This window comes from Aulonocara stuartgranti (assembly GCF_965226115.1).
Source record: "Aulonocara stuartgranti genome assembly, chromosome: 17".
In the NCBI taxonomy this organism is placed as follows: domain Eukaryota; kingdom Metazoa; phylum Chordata; class Actinopteri; order Cichliformes; family Cichlidae; genus Aulonocara; species Aulonocara stuartgranti.
The window spans coordinates 28,426,005-28,441,435 of NC_138953.1; the positions used below are offsets into that span (position 1 = coordinate 28,426,005).

General features: G+C 40.2%; 1 protein-coding gene across 7 annotated transcripts in view; it reads right to left on the reverse strand.

Moving 5' to 3' along the window:
- The window catches only part of hgfa (hepatocyte growth factor a), a 42,204-nt gene that overhangs the window by 4,722 nt on the left and 22,051 nt on the right, over nt 1-15,431 (reverse strand). For 5 of the 7 annotated variants that reach the window (XM_082510129.1, XM_082510133.1, XM_082510131.1 and 2 more), the window contains exons 2-13: nt 14,700-14,859; nt 14,430-14,542; nt 13,730-13,844; nt 8,599-8,741; nt 8,313-8,433; nt 8,043-8,161; nt 4,792-4,963; nt 4,539-4,690; nt 3,519-3,612; nt 2,276-2,415; nt 448-480; nt 100-208 (exon numbers count right to left, since the gene is read on the reverse strand). In XM_082510129.1, the coding sequence (XP_082366255.1) occupies nt 100-208; nt 448-480; nt 2,276-2,415; nt 3,519-3,612; nt 4,539-4,690; nt 4,792-4,963; nt 8,043-8,161; nt 8,313-8,433; nt 8,599-8,741; nt 13,730-13,844; nt 14,430-14,542; nt 14,700-14,859 (1,471 nt within the window). The remainder of the gene's footprint in view (nt 1-99; nt 209-447; nt 481-2,275; nt 2,416-3,518; nt 3,613-4,538; nt 4,691-4,791; nt 4,964-8,042; nt 8,162-8,312; nt 8,434-8,598; nt 8,742-13,729; nt 13,845-14,429; nt 14,543-14,699; nt 14,860-15,431) is intronic. The other 2 variants (XM_082510130.1, XM_082510132.1) reach the window with 1 other exon arrangement.

Sequence of the window (15,431 nt, forward strand, 5' to 3'; positions counted from 1 at the left end):
AGGAAAAGGTAAGAAGGAAAAATGGATCAATCACAGTACACAGCATAAACATGGATGAAGGTCTAGGCTTCTAAAGAACAAAGACTGGAAAACACTTACTGTCTTTGGATGCTTACAACCCAGCTGCCATCTGTACCTCGCACTTGATGTCCTCCAACTATTCTGGTGTTTATGTGCACAAAGCATGATATCTTGGGCCTCGTTTGAACTAAGCAAGGAGATATAATTGATACTGTGTGTTAGACAGATGTAGTTTTTTTAACATTTCCATTGGAAAATATTTATCAAAACTTCAAAAGGAAACTATTTGTTCAGTTAGGTAAATATCAACAGACTGACTTGATCTACACAGAGAGAGAGAGTTACAGAGGAAAGGAAGGAGATCAGAGATAAGCACATGAGAAAGAGGACCATTTTTGGTAAAAAGAAAGAAAAAGACATACTCACTATTTGTCTGAGGAGCCTTTGTAGCTGAATCACCTGATGTAAGTAAAGCAAAGTACAATATGAACATACACCCCACAGCAGCAGGGAACATACAAAACATGAAACCTGAGTAAATATGACAGCCTTTTATACTTTATAAAGGCTTATCTCTGGATCTAAATAATTGCTGGAGGCTATATTAGTCACCAACCGCAACAAATAGATTTGCTCGAGACCTTAAAACTTCACGGAAGACGTGTTTTACATTATGGAAAATATTCAATGCAGCTTCACTGAAACCAGCCGAAGAACATGCAGGGTCCAGTGGCCCAAGTGTGTGTTTTCTCAAATGAAATGGCAACAGACTTTCGCATCTGTTTGCTGTTTGAGCATCGTGCATTCTCTGCCAATTGGACTAAACCACAGCGAACAGATTACGTAAGCCGCCCAGAAAGCTGTGCAAGAAAACAATTATGATATTTTGGTTGAAGTCAGTAAACGCTACGAAGCTAAATCACTTGTGTTATTTCAATGTACTACACCCACATATCAGCACTTCTTCTGTTCTAAATGTCATTACATGTTCTTTCAGATGTCCCATTTAAACAGTCCCAAAGGCTCTGAAAACTTCTTCTTTGTTTGATAAAAAGGAAGCACATTTAGTACCCCTCAGTTTCATAACAAGCTTCTCTGCCTTTAAAGACAGCCATGTTATTGATTTGCGAGCAATGCTTCTCTCCTGGGTGTTACAGGCTACCTAACACAGCCTTGCTGGTTAGCTTAGCACAAAATTAAATAGGGACATATATTCCTAAGCAGCCTTTAAAGCTTTTAAAAGAAGGTAATGCCCAAGTGCCAAAAACTGCAGTTGCTCTAATGGCCACTTAAGACAGGTTCAGAAAGCCAATCAATCCGCAAAGGCCAAAGAGGGTACAAAACATGGATGTAGCTTCTGGGTATGAAAAATGAACCCAGTACAGAAAGTCATTAGCTAAAACTTTTTAGCCAATAAGCTTGTGGTTTAAGTCAGACCCACCCTTTATAATCACATCTTTTTTCATAACCAAGATGGTGATCACTCATCTTGAGGTTTCAAAAGTGATCCATCTATTACACTGTGCATGCATACACTCCCATGTTAAATGCCCAACTTTGAAGCTAAAATAAACACATTTACAGCAAAGAATGAAAATGATTTGATGGCTAATAGCTAACATTTACACTGACTGTATGGCAGTGTTTCTTTTTATATATTACCCAAGTTATAAACATCAAATTTATGACTTAAATGTAAGCATTAGGAAGGAGTTGGCTGCCAGAAATGATGCTGTTTTGCTATGTTTGGGTTTGGCTGCAGTTAAAGTCACTCGGGTACATAGTTTTTACTTTAAGCTTGTTGTCATTAGCCAAATAATAGCATCTCATTTAATATAGTGAATTACAGAACCAATTACAAACCAAGCTAGTGTTAGCTGGCAGCTCTGCAGGTCTGCCTTCTCATCCAAATATCATCACATCCAACATCAAAAAGCCCAATATGGCAAAATTAAATATTTGTGGCTTCAAAGCTGTGGCCTCCAAACCACCGGATGATATAATAAACATCCATCTGTTCTGGAAAGTCAACAGTTATATCACACTTGTTTAGTATGTGTGAGTATTTAGTATTAGTATGGATGAGTTGTGGTCCTGTTGGTCTTTGGCTCTCAAAGCTTATATATTGGCACTGACTACACATTTACATACACACATACACAGATATCTTTCATTCTCATTCTACTTGGGTAAACACAGATATTATCTACTTACCGAAACTTACATAGGGTAAATGTTTATTTAAGGAACTCACAGTGTTTTAGTTTACAGTAATCCCAGGCCAGGCGGTTATTTGGACTGGTGTAACACCAAGCGCCGTGTCTGTCGCGATCTGGGTTCCTGCAGTAGTTCTTCTCCAGCCCTACATGGGACACCGTAGAGTGAGAATCCCCACTGTAAAACACACAAATACAGATTATCATATCCCATGTGTTATTTTGCAGAAAGACAAAAACTAATACTGGGTCATATCTCATAAAGGTGGGCACATGTGTACACGGAGTTGCACAAATGCTGTCAGGCACATATATTACATACACACGAAAGTAACCATGGAATGCCTAGAAAATTCTGACTCTGGCTCTCCTATAATGCAATGAATCCTCAACATTTGCTGCTTAGCCTGTAGAAGGAAACGCAGAGTTTTGCGAAGAGTGCTCATGGGAGTTCAAAAGTATGCAGTCTAAGCGTTCAGCAGGGTTCAGACCAGCAGGAACCACATCCTCTATGGAATGATGCAGTTTTGCTTCTGATTTGTAGGAATTTATATCTAATTGTGTGTCATCTAAGCCATCCACAATACCTGTAAAAAAACAGTTACTTGGTAAGAGTTCAGACACGCGCACACAAAAAGGATTCTAATCAACTGATAATTTGTAAGGGGGTGAAGACAATTCTACTTCCCAGGAGAATGTTAAACAATGTTGTAGCTCTGAGCATGTTTCCTAGTATGACCCTGAGCCTTGAACAGAGTAGACTCGCTGGCTGCATTCTACGGGAGGGAGCTGATTGGCTTTGATCTACTTTCCTAAGAAAGCACTTCCTGGGGTCAAGGGTCAGCTCTGGAACATGTCCATCTGTCTGTGCCATTTTGGCTTTTAAAATTCCTGTAAATTAAGTAATTCCAACAGGCTGACTTCAGCGTGAAGTAACGGCCTTGGAGCGGGCAGTCTTTCCCCCAGTATGGGTCACTTTGAGAGCACCCTCGGGTTTCCTCTCGTCAGCTAGATGAATAATAATTGGACCTGGTATTGACCCCTGTGGAACCCCTGATTTCCTCTTGCTGTTTGTTTTCAGTGCTTAGCCTCATTCATTTGAAAGGGATTTTCACAAGGCAATGGGAGCTAAGTTATCAACAAACACTCATCAAGTGAGCTGAAAAGAATGTCAATCTCTCTAGGAAACAGTTGCAGGGTTGCTCGGTACGGCTGGAGTTGCACTGGGAGCCAACAACAGAAATGCAACAAAAGTCTTTGCAGAACAAATTATTTCATTACCTGTTTATGTGATGTGACCAGTCTGCACAGGGAATCCCCGATCGAGTTATGGATAAAGTGCCCCGATAAGTCTCTCCATTCTCTTCATAACACTCTGAGATAGAACAGGATAAAATTATTCAGATGACTTTGTTAAAGCGCTGAAGCTTAGTGAGCCCAACAGCTGGTTAAACACCTCTTCATGTTGGTGGAATACTCACAAACACAAATTCATGTACTTGCAGAGACAGAGAAAGAATTTGGGTCTATGCTTGTCTTTGTGGTTTGGACCATTTAATATTATGGGTCTCTGTGTAAACGGTGTCTCCCAAATCTCATTATTTCTGGTCTTAAATAGAATCAGAGAAGGGTCTTTAGTTGCAAACTGACTGGCTGCTTTGAGACGTGTGTGTTCTACAAAATGCAAAGCAGAGAAACATGGGAAATGACAACGAGCAGCTATTGCCAAAGTCTGGTGTTGTTATTCTTGCATGAAATGGAATTCGTTGGGCAGCCCTTTGCCAAGTGGCTCAGTCTTATGAGAGCAGTATTCTTCTACTTTACAAAAGCATGACATCTCTTTTAAAACATCTGTAGTTTGGAATTCAACATGGAAATTTCCTAGTAATTGATTGAATGTACTTTGTTATTTACTTTTAAAATATTCTAGTAATTTTAGAAGAAAAGATCGACACTTTTGCAAATATATATTCTCAAAATTAAAGACTGAAGAAAGCAATCTGGCCCTGTCTAAAAGCAACAACATTGAACACTTTAGAATGTATTTCTTTAAACTGATATAACAAAAAAAGATTTAACAAAGCCGATTTTGGCTTTATGTCAAATGAACCGGGCTTTGAGCCATAACCTTTACTCAAAAGTGATGACAAGACTCTAAGTTGTTTTTACAATACATTTTTTAAAACACTAAATAAACACGATTGGCTGTGCTTGCTGTTACTCCCTTTTTTATACAAAGCAAACAACTGCATTCCCCAAAACACTGAGCAATTCTCAGAAATTAATTTTCATAGAATTTACCTGCTTTTTGTGTAGCCTCTGCACCACATCTGGGGATGTGGGTGCAATTGGCTATCCTCTGATTAGGGTTTGTAGTGAAGCACCATGGGTAATCTGCACCATCAGGATTGCGACAGTAATTCTCTCTGAGGTCTCTATAACACACACACAAACTACAATTTAAATGATGATGCCAATGATCAAGTACTCTTCTTGACATTCCTGAGAGAAGTGAATCCATGTTGTCAGCAGCTATGAAGCAGCTGTTACTCACTTGCATTTGTAGTTCTGCGGAAGAAATGAGTGGCTATGTGGGAACTGGGAATCCCAGCGCTGGCATGTCACACCTTCCGGGGTGACATTCATTGTGCCTTGGTAGTCTGTGCCCTTTCCCTGGACACAGGAAGTTGTTACTTCAACATCGGAGTCCTCGGTAGGGTCTGAACCTGAAACAGATAAATGTCATTGTAAGGTGGAAGCATGCAAAAAAAGAGAAAGTCACTGAAAAAGCAAACTGTAGTCAGGAATGAGGGAGGAAGAGAAGGAGGAGAATATTAATCCCTACAAGAATGTGTCATGTTTAACCTAGAGGCAGATGATCAAAAACAGTAGCCCTTCCCCCTGCTTGTATAGTAATAGAAACTTACTGTGTGTTCATACCAGTGGTGCCTGACATTCTTTCACGTATGGACATCCACAACGATGAGAAGTTGGTTAACTTGCTGACAGAACAAGTCGCAGAGCTCGAAGCCTGATCTTATTTATACCTTTGCTTCAAAATTAAACACTGACATTATGATTCCTGTGAATTTCTCTATTGCAGGCCAACTAAAGAAAATGGCAACAAACCCAGTCTGATTTGGTCGATATTATCCACTATATTATCAGACTATTCCAAACATCTTTAGATGGAATTCTGGTGTTCCGCATAGCAGTGCAGGGGTAGCACTACACAGTGAGCAATTTCCAGATTTCTGTCTTTGTTTCTTTAGCCTTTGACAAATGGGATGGGGGAAGATGGAGGAGGCGAGGGAATGTTTCGAGGTTGAAACGAGAAGGCGTGTGCAAAAGGATTCTTTGGCTTGATGTAATGCATGCCAGTATCTGTGTGCACAGTGTAGCACAGGTCAGTGGTTTTTATCTTTCTAAGGGCAGGCATTGAGGGATACACACATCTGGACAAATGCAGATGCTCGCTGTAAATCATAACCTGTACAGTAAAGTCAATGCGTGTATGTGTCTGACAGAGACAAAGAGGGATGCTCTGTGAGGTTGTGGGTGTGCATATGGGAATATTTCAATGCAAATTCTCCAATTTCGCAACATCTTTTCTAATTTCCATTGATTTCATTTTCCCTCTGTCTTTTCAATTATATATAAAGGCAACATGTTATATATACTTGTCCCCGTATGGGACAAAACTAAAAAAAAAAAGTTTAACTAACATCCAGAATACAACAGTGTATAACAGACACATACTTTAATTACTGAATTATATATACATATATTTATAGGGAGAGCGAGTGGGTGGAACAACGTGCAATAAAGGGTCCAGCGTGGACTATAACCCAGGCCCCTGGAGAAGACTTTGGGCAAATGGTTCATCTGCACAACCCAGTTAGCTATACCTGTCTGTTATAAAATGCACATTCATACCTAGTATCACTCAGATTTCCACCTTCTCCATCTTCCAGGACAGTCATTTTTGATCAGTGAATGACCCCAGAAGGGTTTCCTTAGTGCAAAACCTGGAATCAGTAGGAACTGTCAAAGCAAATATCTCTACTAGCACCTCTTAAGCTCACTGTTTAACATTTTAGATCCAACTTCTGGAGGCAACGCAAAGATGCCAAAAACTGCAATTCCTGGGTCCAAAAATGAATCAGTCAAAGGCACACATGTTAACATGCTTAACGTCATGTTTACTGCCTGGTGTAAAAAACAAAAACAAACTTTATATATATAATTTTCCCCTTTGTGACAAATATATGGGCCTTTTTTTTTTAAATATAACTCCATTCATCCATCCATTCTCTTTGGCTCGCCGAGGGGATGGGGGGGAGCCTGTCCCACTTGTCTTAGGGCGAGAGGCAGTGTACACCCTGGACAGGTCGCCAGTGCTGCAGGGCTAACATAGACAGACAACAATTTGCACTCACATTCACACCTATGGGCTATTTAGAGTTACTAATTAACCTAACCCCACTAACTGCATGTCGTTGGACTGAGGCAGGAAGCCAGAGTACCCGGAGAGAAGACCATGCAAACATGAGAAAAACATGCAAACTCCACACAGAAAGACCCCGGCCTGACGGTGGAAGGACCTTCTTGCTGTGAGGCAACGATTCCACCGTGCTGCTCATCTGTTTAAATTGTATAAAGGCTCAAGGTTATGCATTACAAGGGGCTTGGCCGATGTAAGCCACAAACAGGTGCCAAGTACACTTCTATCTGTCTGCTAGAGTTTGGGAGGACCTTTTTTTTTTAACATAATCTTTATGCAAATATCTGACAACAAATATGTTTCGGAGTGTGCTTACTTGTACTAAAAGACTGTACAAGAAGTCTGTTCTAAGTATATTGTATTTACCACCAAGAACAAAGATACTACTGTCTGTTAGATGCACTCATACGAATGTGCTTTGCTAGCGTAAAACTACGATCTCTTGTCTAATCTTGGATTGTGGGAAATCACGGCAGATGGCAACAGCCATAATGTGAAAGTTAAGGCATCAAAATAAGAGCCCACCAAAAAAGTGTTACTTTTATGGCCACGCAATATAATTCACATCCATCATTCTCCTGTTCAACAAATCATCCCTTTACCCAACATGCCCTGTAAGGAAGCATATGCAACTGTTTTGCTCTTTGTGCATTATTTCAGGTCTTTTCTCTAATTTCTCTATAAAATTGCATCATTTTGCAATCAATGTTTACACCACTGAAACAACTTTTAGACTTTCCGATTGCAATGTGCGGTATTTTGGCATAACAGCCTCTATTGTAGTCCTCCACTTTATAGCCCTAAATGGCTTCAGTAAAACACTTCAAGCTTTGTGAAGTTATAACTGCCCTCTTGCAAACAGCCTATTTAATGTCCCTTGCTGAGTTAGAATGACTTGGAGCAAACGCCCACATGAAAACACCATCCGGATAAACAAAAGTCTCCTGAGACTTTGCTGGGGAGAAGGGGACCATTTTTTTTTTTAGCTCAGTTGACCACAACTGCTCCAAAGACACCAAAACTTGTATGTATCGATTCCCTGTTGAACATTTAAACAACTTGCTTGTGGTAAAAACCAAATCCAAAAACCAAAGCTTGCTCAATCATATGTTCACTTCTGAATCCTGTATTACATTCTTACATGTGTGACACATAAATGCTGCAAGGGTAATGCATTTTGAACCAATATAAAGTCATAAATCCGAGTAAAACAATAATTTGTTGCTCTCAGTTTGTTTGAAGACTTTGTCCTCAAAGCCCTAGCCTCAGATTTGGAGTATATACAGTGCACAGTCTCTTACCACACACAGTGATGTTACAGTACTCCCATGGAGTTTTGGGATCCATGGTGTAACACCAAGGACGGAGGCGGTTATTCGGGTTCCTACAGTAGTTGTCCTTTAAATCTTTGTCCCGATACCTGAAAAGAGGGACAGAGAATGTTAAAAAAAGAAGGTGGATTTAAGTAAGCCATAACAAATCATGAGATTTACCTCTCTTTTTTAAGCCTGTGTCATGGATGTGTGCTGTTGTTATCTGTGAGAAAGATTACTATGTGATCTGCAGCTTACTTCTTGGGCTGGAAGGGGTGTTTGTGAGGCCTTGCCGAGTCCCATCTCTGGCACTCTTTGCCACTCTCTGTATGGTCCATTTTGCCCCGGTAATCCTCCCCGTTACATGTCATGCAGACATCTGTCAACAAAGAAGCAACAGTTATCAAAATGTTCTTTTGCCTATGAAGGAAATCGAAAAAGAATCGTGTCTTTTAGAAAAAAATGAACCACGCAACGGGTAAATCTCCTTTGGTTTTATTTGTTTAAATCTTATTTTCTAGTGCTAATACTTCATGGGTCTCACCTTCTGAACACTGTGGTATGCCACACTCCTCAGCTCGTACATTGGGATCTGTGGTGTAGCACCACGGACCACCGGGATCGTTGTTAGGATTCCGACAGAAGTTGTGCCTCAGGTCTTGCATTGGGTACCTATCTGGATAAAACCTACAGGGGTGTAGACACACATAACTGAAAGTGTTACCTGATACTGTAAGCTGTATAAATACATTTCTGGGAGTACTTGCACACTTGACTGCTCTGGTTTTGTTTACAGTACCACACCTGCACGCTAGTGCTCTCAGTAACAACCCAAATAAATTCAAAAGGCATTTACATTACGGCGTATGCCTCCGCTCTGTGAAATACGATAGCAAGACCGGGTTACATTTTACATCCTCTCGCAGCAATCTTATGCAAATAAGGCATCAATATGCCTGCTTTAGCCAGATTTGCACCTCCTGCACAATCACCTTAGTGACTCCAACCACATCTCCCCTCCTTCAAGTATGAAGCAGCGAAACTGTCACAGCACAGCAATCTCCAATAGCACAGAACACCGTTATGCACCACTTGGAGCATCCCATGCAGGTCTTTTGCTGGCTGCCCTGTGAACATGTTTAAACCTAATCCCCAATGGCTCCATGTAGTGAACAAGACTTTAAGAAACAGAACCGTCCAAGCAAGTCTGTACAGTCCGGGGATTCCCATACTAAATCGACAGTGTGGGAAATTTGTCTTCTTTCGTGGCAAGGCGACCAAAAGCCGGTATGTCAGCAACTCCCTGATACATGCCGACCACTATCCCCCCTCCCACCCAGGGAGACATTGAAGCAAGGCAGAAGAAAAGGTGAAAAGAAACAAGTGAAGAGACTGATTCCAGTACACACAAAAATCTTAATGGAGTGAGCAAAAGGGAATAAGTTCATTGTTTAACTAATGACGTAAGAAACAACTTGCAGGAACAATTAAAAAAAGTAAAAGAGGTAGAGGCCACCCTCCCTTTAGCAGCTTGTCTAAAAACTACCTCAGGCAATGACTCTTAAGGGAGTCTGCTCTGCTTTCCCCTTTGTGCCCAGAGGCTTATGCAAGATTTCTCTAATAATGTACAACATCAGTCAGCCCAGAGGTGGGAGAAATCACAGGCATCTGACTTGGTCAAGAGAAGCTGAGTGCAAAGGAGAACGAAAGGGAGGACCATTAAAATGCATAGTTTTACCTACATGTGTCAAAATATAACAGGCCATACACCAAGTTCTCACTTATGCATGTAGCCCAAACTAAAACAAAAACACTTGTTCCCCTCCAAAGCAGCAGTTTCCACGGGCCAAAACTCACATCTGCTGAGTGTAAATCAAAAGCTCAATAGACTGTATCTCGATCATAATACAATATCCTTAATTTATAAATGGAATTACAAGGTTACTCACTTTGCAAAAAGAAAGAAAAGTCTGCATCTGCTGAAGCTCTGTAAAAAGGACCCAGCATGGGAGCAAGTTAGTCATAATGATGTTGTGCTAACAGATGTTGACCAGCTATTCATCTCCTTGCCAAAATCTGTTCCCAGCGGAGCACAGGCAGACACTATGTGCACATGCTTCATTCTCGGGGACGACTAAACATATTGGCTGGATTTGGGATAACACTCAAGATGAAATCTAGACCTGAAGTAACTGCTGCAAAATGTCTATCAATACCCACACCTGGTGGAACAATGCTGTGATTTAGTACTAGAGCATCCGAAGAATAAAGCAGTCGGAGATTAAAGCAAGCAGACCAAGACACAATTTATCTTTGTGCATAAATAATTACTTCTGGAAGCAAGGTGCAATGGGAAACTCTGTGCCGAAAGGAAATGATATAAAATTAAAGAAATTTGCTACTTCAGAGAGGGTATGAGAACTCAGTCTCATCTTTTAAATATGGCTACAGCTTAGTCTGGCTTGGCCTGACGCTATCCAAATGTGACAACATCTGTGAACCAGCACATCTACGCCTACAGCATTGCTCATTAATTAATAATTAAATCAACCATGCACAGCTGTATTTTTCTGTTTCCAATTTGTATGGTAAGCAAACTCACTGTAGTCACAAGAATCTATGCAGTCTTGTGAAAAACTAACTACACTCCACCATTAAGTAGCTTGCAGAACCACCTTTAGCAACAACAACTCTGTATAACTTTATCAGTCTCTCATATTGTTGTGGAGGAATTTTGGCTCACCCTTCTTTACAGTGTTGCTTCACTTCATTGAGTTTTGCAGTTTATGTACAGCTCTCTTAAGGACTCGCCACAGCATTTCACTCAGGTTGAGATCTGGACTTTGACTGGGCCATGGTAACACCTTGATTTTTTTTTCTTTTTCAGCTTTTCTGTTGTAGATTTGCTGCTATGCTTCAGATTGTTGTTGTTGTTTCAGACAAGCATTGGCTGTCATACAGATGGTCTCATATTTGACTCTTGAATTATTTGATATACTGAGAAGTTCATAGTTGAGTCGCAGCCTGCAAGGTGCCTAGGTGCTGTGGCTTCAAGAGCCCCCATCATCACCACCATTTTGCTTGACAATCAGTATGAGGTTTTGTTGCTAGTTTCTTGCTAGCTTGCATTTTGGACAAAGTCTCCTCTTTGGTCTCAGATGCCTTTTAAGAAGTCTTGTTGTTTGTTCAGATACCCCTTTGCAAAACCACTGCGGTTTCCATATGATTAGCTAACAATTTTAGCTGCTAGCCATACTTGTTCAGTCTTTCTGTAATAGCACTATCATGAAATGTATAATTTAACATTCTAACTGACGCCTATTAATTTTTACTTTGTGGATAGGTCTACTGTTAGCCAACTACTAATGCATACTTTTATCCATTTCAACCAAAGACTATTTTGTACTCTCACTGGTTTAATCGGTTTCCATATTATTAGCTAATAATTTTAGCTGCTAGCCATACTTGTTCAGTCTTTCTTTAATAATAGCACTATCATGAAATGTATCATTTAGCATTCTAACTGAGGCCTATTAATTTTTACTTCGTGGATAGGTCTACTGTTAGCCAACTACTAATGCATACTTTTATCTATTTCAGCCAAAGACTATTTTTTACTCTCACTGGTTTTATCAGTTTCCATATGATTAGCTAACAATTTTAGCTGCCAAATGATTAGCTAACAATTTTAGCTACCGCACTGATAACCTCCTAAGACCTGAACTCTTCCATGGCATGCATTTTTAATTTCTCTTTGATATTTGGACATATTGGGACCCGATGAATGTAAAAACAAAGAATTATCAAAAAAAATTTTTTACCCGATTTTTGTTTCTGAGAAAAATGAGATCCACATATGAGGATATTTGTTTAAAATTTCAGTAGAACAGTGGCAGTATAATGTCCTCGTAAGTGGATATGAGGCCCTTGTAGAGCAAAATTTAGTATTTTGGTCTAGACAACCCAAAATGTGATGTCCACATTTATGGATGCCAGGTCCTAGGAGGTTAAATAAATGTTTTCGAAAACAGAAAAATAGTTCCCTGTTTTTTAGAATAATTAATCTCTGTGCAGCGTGTTGCTAATCTCTTTTTCCCTATGTTTTGAAAGGTTAAACTTTCAAAGGTTAAACTACTAAGATGCTAAATATTTTCCATTCAAGAAAATCATAAATCAAAGCTGTAACTATGCGTGTGCCTGTAGCTGAGAGCATTCACTGACATCCCATTGGAAAAATTAGTAGAAAAACAAAAGAAAGTCCCTAGGGGTACAGATAAATGATTACAATATTATCTATTATTATTAATACGAAGAAAAATATTCCATTCTCCACGCTTGGCTGGACATCAGTGCACATTTCTTTCGGAGCCTTGGTTCAAACACTAAATATAGATAACAGGTGGAAGTCCCTTTCTGGGAAGGGAACCTCCTGAGAAATCACCCCTGCCCCACACTGATCAGTCAAGCGTGAAAATAATAGTTACCTGAAACTCAAATGGTGCGTGGTTCATTATGGTGGTAATTCTCACACAGCGGGATAGTCCCATGTTAGGTAACCCACTAAATCTTCCTTAAGTAAGCTCCCTGTGACCCTCCGAAAGTCAAAACGGTAGAAGTCCCCTTCTAACTGAGAAGGAGACTGGGACCATGTGCCAAATAAACAATGACAAAGGATTCAGAATGTGAATAACTGCTTCTTGAAATGAAAATAGGACTTAAGGGGAATGTGGAAGAAGGGGGGTAAAAATGGATCAACATTTCATTCTCTTGATTGTATTACTGACCTTGTATTTTCTCTCAGTAATATTGTGGCTTTGTGAGCTCAGCTGGACATCAGACAGAACATGACTTCAGTCTATAAGTCTTTGCACCTTCTTTCTTTCATTTTTACCTCCATTCTACTTTTTTTCACACTGCACTTCTTCAAACGGTTATTATTACCCCCACCCCGCCGCCTTAGCTGCAGTTAAAATATCTTATAACTAACGAGCACCACTAATGAGGCCCTGGCACAGAACCATCTTTGCAAATTCACTGATTTTGCCTTGCTGTGCCTGGGAGAAAACATCTTCGGGGATACACCTGATGGTCTGGAGTGCTCCAAAAAAAATAAACAGCCCCACCGGGGAGGAGGTGGCTACATGTGTTGAAAGAAATCTGACTTAACTCTGGATAAACGTTCAACTGTCTCTGAGCCTCCGCCTTCCCTTAACCCCAGAGGTGCAAGGGGATGAACTGAACATCAATAAATCAGCTTCCGAGGCCTGTTCAGTGTCAGACACAGAGAAGGAGCATCCAGGAAGGTGGTGGAAGCATGGAGATTAGAGACGCAAGCTTTGAAGCCTGTTGTTTCAAATCTACAAGAATCTGGTAAGGGGAAGTGAATGATTAACATGTTCTCTTCCTTAAAAAAACCCTCTGGTGTACAGCTGAGTAAGGCATCACAAGTAACTCTTCTTCCTCGAACACGATCTGAATGGAAAAATGCACTTGCTATTGACTTCCCTGTGTAAAAGACGGGACTCGGAGCATCCCAATTATAGCGTAAATCACATCAGCCGAAATGGTAGGTTCCAGATGGGGCTGCGCTGCTCCCTTTCAGTTGCATTTCCTTCTCTGTATCTGTGATTGCTCACCAATAAAGGCATAAATTTAAAAAAAGAGAGATGACTTACGTGTGCTCATTGATGTTATTATCTGACCAAGCTTGGCAAGTGATATTTGACTTTGTCCATGACCTCCTTCCTCTGTAGTTGTCCATGGTGCCAGTGATACACTCCCTTATGTAATCTAAATAACAGCAAAGGCATAAAAAAGTATATGTGTTAATTCAGATATAATTCCTGCAATTAAAAGTTAATTTGCCTTTACAGCCTTGACCTCCTGGAATTTATTTTCCCATATATGGTACGTTTTGTATTTTTGTTTTTTCACAGCCAGCATTTAGTAGATCCCAGCTTGTGTGTTATTCCCTAAACAGACGACTCCCTAAAGTTCATTAAATGTCACCGGGGGGAGCTTTTGTAAATTCTGTAGCACAGTCTAAAGTGCTAGATTCCATAGCTGACTCTTGAGAGAGCTTTGCGCTCTGACTGTAAGCAATGATTTTTTGTTGTTTATATTCCACTTAGGTCTTTGACGTGCTTTTGCATACGACTTTCCCCGCTGGGGTGATTAAACAGCGGGGAGGAGAGGTGGCTCGGTTCCTTTTATTGCATCAACAGAGAAACCAAAGACTTAAAAAACTGAGGAGCAATCAGCAATTACACATTTTGCCCGTGTAAATACCTCCCCGCACCTGAATGTTCTCATGAGAAAAAAACAAAAAAACAAAAGCGAATTACATCGAATTATTTTTGGGGCTTTGCCATTTACCTTTTTTTTCGTATAAAGTAAAGTTGATGCTGGCCTGCTTCTGCACATTGTTGGTGAAACGGTCAAAAGGAAGCAAGTGGCATTTCTTGCTGTGCCGCTGAAAGTTAAAGGCTCTGAAAAACACCCAGGAAGTAGTTGAGAGATAAACAACTGATAAAACAAGAAAAATGTGTAAATACCAGAAGGACAACAAGAGGATTGAGGAAACCTGGTTATAAAAAAAACCATGTGCGGGAAATCAGATAAACACAGGAACAAAATATAATTCACCTGCAGTTGAAGTTTTTCTTCACTTTGCATTTCCGGGCACAGCGTTCCTCTGAGTTGCTGGTTCGTATCAATGGGAGCTGAGGACAGTCTGTGCAAACCAGCATGTGGCTTTCAGTCTTTTCATACCTCTGTAATAACTGACGAGACTTTCTGCAGCAACCTGCAAAACACAAGGACACAACATGAGATCTGCACATGTTAAAACATCCATTAGATCAGATAATAAGCCTGTTTACACCAAGGATCACCTCATATGGGAGTTGCTCTCTGGTTTTTAACATCTTTTTAAGCATCCTCGATTAAAAGCCAAGGCTTTTAATTTACAATGACAACATTTCATAGTTTAGCATCTGGCTGAAACCTTATCCTTAACCCTAGATGAAATCACTGCTCATCTTTTGGATTTTAAGAGGTTAAATATCATTAATATCGCCATAAAAGTTGCATATCTAACTTGTAAACCAATTTTGTTTTATTGTTGGACTTTGATAATATATAGCTGGCAACTACTTTTGCCCCAGAGATTTTTTTCAGGGTCTTCTAATATGACTGCACGTAAGCCTTAAACATTGGCGTCCTTGTGAACACTGTATAAGTGCTGGCTGGCAAGGACTGATTTAATCAGTGGTCAGTCTGGGAACCCATCAGCCCATCATCAGGAGTCATCAGTCCGATGACCCCTGGGGATAATACTATTTTAGGGCTGGCAAATGTAATCCCTCTTTTGTTGTC